The following is an 8,725-nucleotide window of genomic DNA, read 5'->3' as shown; positions in this document are numbered from 1 at the left end:
TTAAAAAAAGAAAACAACAACTTTTTCCCTATATATTCCAGAAGATCAGAGAGTTCAACATGGCCTATCTATAAAATACTTCAACAATATTTTGAGTATTTTATAATTGTATGGCTTGTAGTTCTCGATAACATTGCGCTGGGAACGTGGTCAAATCATGAACGTGTACCCAAAAAAAAGCCCAGTAAAAGTTTTAAAAAGTGCATTATTCTGTGTTTATGTGATGAATGCGACCCTCATTTAATTTGGTGTAAACTTTTGACACATTGTAAGGAAATGTATGACAAAGTCCTTCATGGGAACAGGAACTTGCTGCATAATGCATAACATGACACAGTAGAAGTAGCAGGAGTGTTATTTAGAGTATGTAGTTCAGTATTTTGTCATTTGTTCATTTTGTCACCTTTTCAAACATCTGTAGATTAATATATTTTATTTTAACCCTCGTGTTGCCTTCCCCTAAATCATGAACTTGTTGTTCTTCCAGGTCAAAATTGTTTTTTTGATGCTTTTGACATTTTGTTTTCATTCATAGTAAATGAATTTAAATGGCATTGTCATTGTACCTCATTTTTAAGATGAAAAAAAGCAGAATTCATGAATCATTTCGACCGATAGTTAAGATCAGAGGATGTTGATGGATCAGACTGGTTTGTTACATTAAAGTGACTTTTTTTCAAATGCTACAAAATTGAATGAAAGGAAACAGTCATTTAACCTGTGGATAATGCTGCATGGCTTCCATACTATACATACTTTACATGTATCTGTGTTGTTGTTTTTTTGGGACATTTGGCAAAATGCGTAAGAGGAATGACACAGTAGAAGTAGTAATAGTATTATTTTAGTTATTGTATGTGGTTCAGTATTTTGTCATTTGTTCATTTTGTCACCTTTCCAAACATCGCTACATCAGCGGTAGCGTTAGAATCAGAATCAGAAAATTAGCTAATCATTTTTAGAAAATTAGCTAATAATTCCCACCAGGTAATAGAATTCCTCCATTCCAGAGAAACTGGTGATGCAAGGCCCTTCGGAGACGGGTATGCTGCAGCCTGGAGCGTCCCATTTCATGCCGTCCCGTCTCATGCCGTCAGGCGGGGCGGTGTGAGACGGGACATGGCATGGCATGACATGGGACGCTACAGGCTGCAGCAATACTCTCTAGGCCCTTTGCGGTAATATCTCAGATGCGCTATGCGCTCCCTTCTGGCACGCGCACCAGTTCGCAATTCACTGAATCTTAAACATTTTTTTATAAAATCAAATCTACAATTCATACATCATAGGTAAACCCAATTTGGTTTCAAAACGGCAAAATTTCACTAAAAGGTGAGTGGTTTTCATGTTTGATCCCACTTCTATTCCATCTTTTTTGGGAGTTGCACATGTGCAGTACCTAGGGTAGGACTACTAGCCAGTCAGAAGCAGAGTATGAGGGCCCTGACAGTACCTAGGGTAGGACTACTAGCCAGTCAGAAGCAGAGTATGAGGGCCCTGACAGTACCTAGGGTAGGACTACTAGCCAGTCAGAAGCAGAGTATGACGGCCCTGACAGTACCTAGGTAAGGACTACTAGCCAGTCAGAAGCAGAGTATGAGGGCCCTGACAGTACCTAGGTAAGGACTACTAGCCAGTCAGGAGCAGAGTATGAGGCCCTGACAGTACCTAGGTAAGGACTACTAGCCAGTCAGAAGCAGAGTATGAGGGCCCTGACAGTACCTAGGTAAGGACTACTAGCCAGTCAGGAGCAGAGTATGAGGCCCTGACAGTACCTAGGTAAGGACTACTAGCCAGTCAGGAGCAGAGTATGAGGGTCCTGACAGTACCTAGGTAAGGACTACTAGCCAGTCAGAAGCAGAGTATGAGGGCCCTGACAGTACCTAGGTAAGGACTACTAGCCAGTCAGAAGCAGAGTATGAGGGCCCTGACAGTACCTAGGTAAGGACTACTAGCCAGTCAGAATTGAATTGAATTGAAAGCCTTTATTGTCATTGTACCAGTACAATGAAATTTGGAGAGCAACTCTCTAAAAGTGCACACATTAATAACACATACATAAATATACATATACAATACATTAGTGCAAGTCTGACTGTAGGTTGAGTATGGTGACAGCTTTGGGAAAAAAGCTATCCCTGAGTCTATTTGTTCTGGCCCGTATTGACCTGAAGCGCCTGCCTGAGGGCAACAGGTTAAAGAGATGGGAGCCGGGGTGGGTGGTGTCCCTCAGGATGTTTCTGGCCCTACTGAGACACTGGGAGTTGTAGATGGCAGTCAAAGAGGGCAGAGGGCAGCCAATTATTTTTTGTGCAGTGTTTGTCACCCTCTGCAGTCGCTTCCTGTCGTCCTCCGTGCAGCTGGAGTGCCACACTGTCACAGCATAGGTCAACAGGCTCTCGATGGTGGAGCGGTAGAAGGTCACCAGCAGCTGAGTTCTTAGTTGTTCCTTCCTGAGGACCCTCAGGAAGTGTAGCCGCTGCTGGGCCTTCTTGACCAAAGCTGTGGTATTGGCCGACCAGGAGAGGTCTGCAGAGATGTGAATGCCGAGGAATTTGAAGGACTCCACTCGCTCTACACATCCACCGTTGACGTACAGGGGGGCAGGGGCGGCTTTGTTCCGCCTGAAGTCCAGGATGAGTTCCTTGGTCTTGTTGATGTTTAGTGCCAGGTTGTTTGATGCACACCACTCACTAAGTTTCAGGACCTCATCTCTATAGGCCGCCTCGTTTCCCCCTGTAATCAGCCCCACCCCCGTTGTATCATCAGCGAACTTGATGATGATGTTCTCTGGGTGGGCGGGACTGCAGTCGGATGTGTATAGGGAGTAGAGTAATGGGCTCAGCACGCAGCCCTGTGGAGAGCCAGTGCTAAGAGTGCGGGAAGAAGAGAGGTGAGGACCCAGTTTCACCTGCTGGGGTCGGTTGACTAAAAAGTTCTTTATCCAGGAGCAAGTTTGTGGTGGCACCCCCAAGTTGGTTAGCTTGGGGTCAGAATGTCCGGTATTATTGTTGAAAGCTGAGCTGAAGTCAACGAGAGCATCCTAACGTAGCTCCCCTGTTTCTCCAGGTGACTCAGCGCTGAGTAGAGAGCAATGGCTATGGCGTCTTCGGTGGATCTGTTAGTCCGATATGCAAACTGATGCGGATCCAGTGTGGAAGGTAGACAGGCTTTGATGTGTTTCAAAACCAGTTTCTCTAAGCATTTGGTGATGACTGGGGTGAATGCTATGGGGCGAAAATCATTGAGGCTGGTCGTGGGTGACTTTTTAGGGATCGGGATGATTATAGCAGACTTCAAACAGGGTGGAATGACAGCTTGTTCCAGAGATAGATTGAAGATGTCTGTGAAGACCTGTGATAGCTGCCAAGCACATGCCTTGAGCACCTTCCCAGGTACTCCATCTGGACCAGCAGCCTTTCTGGGGTTCACTGCACAGAGCGCCCGCCACACATCCTGTACCTCAAGAGTCAGAGCAGCAGAAGCAGAGTATGAGGGCAACGCATGCAGCTTTTTGAGCAGTATAACGTGTTAAGAGACGTAAAGGCTGCACTACAACAGAGCTGTTTGGAGCAGTTTGTGAATATGTGTTTTCTGTTGGAGATGGTAAGTCCTTTTGGGGGGGGGGACTTTGGGCTCACTTCTCACTTTGTAAACCTATAACATGCAGAACAAAATATACATAACACAAATAAAGGAAAGAGAAAAAGCCAAAACGCATGATACGAGCACTCAAAGTGTTGGGCAGTTCCTCTCCTGACCACTAGGTGTCAGAGTTTCTCTATGTGGAGGTATTAAGCTGCCAGAGAAAAAGAAGAAGAAGAAGAAGTTACGGAAGTACGGCTTCCAAACAGATTCCCGTTGGAAGAGTAAAACACAGTAGATCGCCTGTCCCCCCCTCCCCCTCAATTAAATAAAATTAAATCTTGGACTAACCATTCCTCAATAAGACGATGGGCACTAGAGATGACGAATACGATTATTTGTTCAAAGGTAAAACAAAGTTTTCTTCTTCTCGTTATTGTTGCAGCTCCTCCAGTCCTGCACAGGCCAGCTGATGCTAACGTTAGCCACCGTTAGCTCCCGTTAGCCACCGTTAGCCACCGGACACCTTTTGTGCTCCGGTTGTTTTCCACAGCGCTAACGGAGAAATGTCAGCACGTTAAATGAGTTTACATGATACGTAACGACCCTTCGCTAAACAGTGGACGTATAATTAGCAGTTGGGTCGTCACGTGACTAGTGGTTAGTTGTCGTTAAACGACAGGGCGTCTTGGACGTTAGCAGCTAGCAGACGTTAGCTTGACAGGAGCAGCTTCACGTCTGACACACCTAGCAACGTTAAACGTTATCACGTTATCTCCACACCAACCGGCCGAGCTAACGGGAGAATGTACGACACATGCACACGTTTGCTTATTATCTAACAGGGAACCGTGCGGCTAAGTGTTAGCGTGTAGTCATTAACTGTATTAAAGCGTGGTTTGACAAACGATAATAATCAGAATCACCTTAAATGGCCAACTAAGTGTGACCAGACTCCAACTAGACTCCGTTTTTTGTTGCTGTCAAAGTACACACACAGAGATACAGATACGGCTAAAAACAAAGGACAACAAAGTGATAGATAGAGATATATAGATAGATAGATAGAAGATATATGGATAGATAGAGAGATAGGAGATATATGGATAGATAGATAGATATATGGATAGATAGAGAGATAGAGAGAGAGATAGATAGAGAGAGAGAGAGAGAGAGAGAGAGAGATAGATAGAGAGAGAGATAGATAGATATATGATAGATAGAGAGATAGAGAGAGAGATAGATAGATAGAGAGATAGATAGATAGATATATAGGGAGATAGACAGATATATGGATAGATAGATAGATATATGGATGGATAGATAGATAGATAGATAGATAGATAGCTAGATAGATAGATAGATGTTTATTGATCCCAAGAAAAATGGGAAATTTCGGTGTTGCAGCAGCAAAATCAGTCACAAAGCACAGAATATAAATATAAATGAAATACTAGGAAAAATATACATACATACAATATACATGAAATAATAATGTGAATAAAGTAAAAATAAATCTTGAATGTACAGGATGGGGAAACAATAATGTGCAAATGCTTAAATAATATGTTAAAATGTTAAAAATGTATGCTACATAAACCAAATTGTGCAGGTTGCATTAGTGCAGTAGTGTGGTGCCCAAAAGTCTCATCTAGCCCAGAGATGACGTGTTAAATAGTGTTATTGCATGTCGTAGGAAGGATTTTCTGTAGCGGTCCGTGCGGCATCGAAACTATGTCCAGATATAAGTTTGTACAAGTATATAGCTAAATACACATAGTAAATAAAGAGCTCAATGGAGGCTTGTGAACAGTAAGATGCTTAATATGGTATATTAATTAATAAACAGGTTGCTCATATCTGAGGTAGGTGGATATCTGTGTATATCGATATTGTTTTAGCATCGACATCGTGCGTTGCAGTCTCCTACAAAATCACGCGATAGTCGAGAATGATTTACTATTTCCAAATAGAGCTTTACATGTCATCTTTTAAAAATTATTTCCTTTTTGATATTGCGCTGGGGGAAATTGCAATTTCCGATTTTTTCAATATTGTTCAGGCCCAATAGTCTATACAGTGTATGTTTGACAGATATTACGTGTTTAAATGATGTGTTAACATATCATTTACAATTAAAAAGGTGGATGTGTTACAGGGTTATTGCTTGGCATAAGGTAAACGCCTAATAAAAGTCAGAGTAAACACATGGTAGTAACCATTGGGTTTGCGGAAGAACGTGATCTCATAAAGATATTAGCACATTTTTATTAAAGTTAGGTAGTAAAAAAAAAAAAAAAAAAAGGTGATCGTAAATGCTTGTCAGTCAGAATGAGATTTATTGCCAAAGTAAGTCTCCACTTGGAATTTGCCTCTCTGGTTTGATAAATGCAATAAAGACATGAAAGGGAATAAACCATGGAGCAAAGTACTGCAACAGTCAGGAACATAAAGGACAGAAATACTGCAATCATTAACATGTGGAAGACACTATAAGAAATAGTACAATGAAACTGTTAGAAAGAAAAGAAGGCTGTATGGTGTTGTGCAGGTGTGCATAAAGTTTGTGTAAACAACCTGGGATCTATCTACATGTCGGTGTAGGTTGTGTTAGATGCGACGTTTGGTTTGCATTGGGCTGCAACTAACACTTCATAGTCGATTCCTCTGTTAAAATGTGGATCAGTGTTTCCCAAAAAAGCCCAGATGACGTCCTCAAGTGTCTCGTTTTGTCCACACTCAAATATATTCAGTTTACGGTCCCAGAGTGAGAAGAAACTAGAAGATATTCAGATTTTCACATTTAACAGTGACATCAGAGTTTTTTGCCTTTTTTTCATAGAAATGAATCAAACTCAAACGACAATCAATTTTCAAGATAGTTGTCGACTTATTACTTGACGACTAACAGTTTCATAGTCGATTAATCTGTTGAAATATGTGGATCTGTGTTCCCAAAAAGCCCAAGATGACGTCCTCAAATGTCTCGTTTTGTTCACAACAAATATATTCAGTTAACTATCACAGAGGAAACTAGAAAATATTACATTTAACACGCGGAATCAGAATTCTTTCTTTTGTCTTAAAGACTGACTTAAACAGACCAATCAATTATCAAAATAGTTGGCGATTAATTTTAAAGTTGACAACTAATCGATTAATCCTTGCAGCTCTAGGTTTGCGAATAATTATGAAGATATTAAGAATTAACATTTTTCAAATTAATGCGGAATACATAATCATGAAGATATTAAGTACTAACAAACATTTATTAATTCAATTATTGTGATACAAAGTCCATTAATTCTACAAATTCTCCACAGCTTCATTTTGCATTTTGCGTATGATTATGAAAGTAATTTAATCGAAATAAACTGTATGACACTTGTACATGTATTTATATACTGAATACTAAATACCTACGCTGTTCTATATTGCTAAATATAGCCTATATTTCCTATTTGAAAGATTATTTTTTGGGGCTTTTAACTTTTATTTGATAGTGACACTGATAGACAGGAAAGGGAGGAGGGAAAGAGGGGATGACACGCAGCAAAGGGCCCGGTCGGATTCAAACCCGGACCCTGCTAAGGACTCAGCCTACATGGGGCGCTCGCTCTTACGGGTTAGGGGAAACTGTAAAACGTTCATGAAGTGAGATCAATGCACACAGGTTCATTTGTAGGAACTCTCTAACCCTGTGTTGTCTTCCCATCGACCATCATCCTTTTGTGCTTATTTCAATGTTTCTGCTGTTTTTTTCTACACTTTTTATTTTTTATTCATAGCCAATAAACCTAATTTTATGACATTAAACATTTAAAGATTATGACATTTATGACATTTTTTTCAGCACTTATTGTCTCTTTTTGTCTATTTTTCCCCAAGGTTTTGGTCACTTTTGTTTTTTAAATGCCATACAATCAATAAACCAAAATTTTATTCATTGAAAGTAATCTTTAATTTAACCTGAATAACTTTGCATGGCACCGTGTTTTTTAGGCAATATTGTTGAAAGAAAGCCAAGTTCCGATATTAAAAATTAAGAAAAACGGGGACAACACAAGGGTTAAAGCGGCCATTTAAATGGGAAGTAAAAACTCAGGAGCAATGTTCAAACAGGAAGTAGAGAGGTCGCATTAAATGTGTTCCCTGTGTCTCAGTGGTCCTTATTGGGGACTCGGGCGTGGGGAAGAGTAACCTGCTGTCCCGGTTCACCCGCAATGAGTTCAACCTGGAGAGTAAGAGCACCATCGGAGTGAGTTTGCCACGCGCAGCATCCAGGTGGACGGCAAGACGGTGAAGGCCCAGATCTGGGACACAGCTGGCCAGGAGCGCTACCGGGCCATCACGTCAGCGTGAGTAGAGAAGACGACGTCTGAGGCCTCATTTATGTAATGTACAAACTTGGAGTCAACTGATTTTTCTCTTTTTTCAGGGAAGGACCGATCATTAGTTAAGGAACATGCCGACTTATTGAGATTAGCTTATTCACCATATCCCCCAGAGTTAGACAAGTCCATACATACCCTTCTCATCTCTGTGCGTGTCGCAACTCTGTCTGAGGCACCCACTGCTGCCTAGCCTATTATAACACAATTCTGATGGTAACGGCTCCAGCTAGCCTACTGCTCCAATAAGTGACAAAATAACGCAACATGGTCCTATTTGCACGTGATTTGTATGGTCACAGCGTGTCCAAACAACAAGGTCACATGAGACACAGCCATCTTCTAATCGTATACAAAATGGGAACTATATTCTCAGAAGGCGAAGCACTGCACACTACATACAACACCACAGTATGAGAAACATCCATAACATGATTTTTGCACCCACCATGCTTTACGGTCATCACACTGTACTGGGGGGTCGTCGGCCCCTGGACCAAAAAGAACAATTTTGCTTCGTCAGTCCTCAGAATGTTGCTCCGTTTCTCCTTTGGCCAGGCAGTGTGTCCTTTGGCAAATTTCAAATTCCTATTTCCTATTCAGTACTGTCTTTTTTTCAGCAATGGGACTTTTCGGGGGAGGGGGATTCTACCTGATAGCTTAGCTTCCCATAGCCTTTTTGATCGTAGCAGTACTCCCAGGTAACTTTGAGTCTTCTTTGATTTCCTGGAGCTGATCATCGGTCGAGC

The 8,725-nt window shown here is 41.4% G+C and overlaps 1 protein-coding gene across 1 annotated transcript; it reads left to right on the top strand.

The window, feature by feature from the left end:
* The first annotated feature begins 3,808 nt into the window (after nt 1-3,808).
* On the top strand, nt 3,809-7,958 carry LOC116679043 (ras-related protein Rab-11A-like). Its single transcript, XM_032508775.1, is given in 3 exon segments — nt 3,809-3,993; nt 7,749-7,841; nt 7,844-7,958. Coding segments are annotated over 3 exon segments (237 nt in total). The 5' UTR covers nt 3,809-3,953; the 3' UTR covers nt 7,948-7,958.
* The last annotated feature ends 767 nt before the right edge of the window (nt 7,959-8,725 follow it).

Source organism: Etheostoma spectabile, unplaced genomic scaffold (assembly GCF_008692095.1).
Source record: "Etheostoma spectabile isolate EspeVRDwgs_2016 unplaced genomic scaffold, UIUC_Espe_1.0 scaffold00009192, whole genome shotgun sequence".
NCBI classification, from domain to species: Eukaryota; Metazoa; Chordata; class Actinopteri; order Perciformes; family Percidae; genus Etheostoma; species Etheostoma spectabile.
This window is presented reverse-complemented; position numbering and strand designations above follow the sequence as displayed.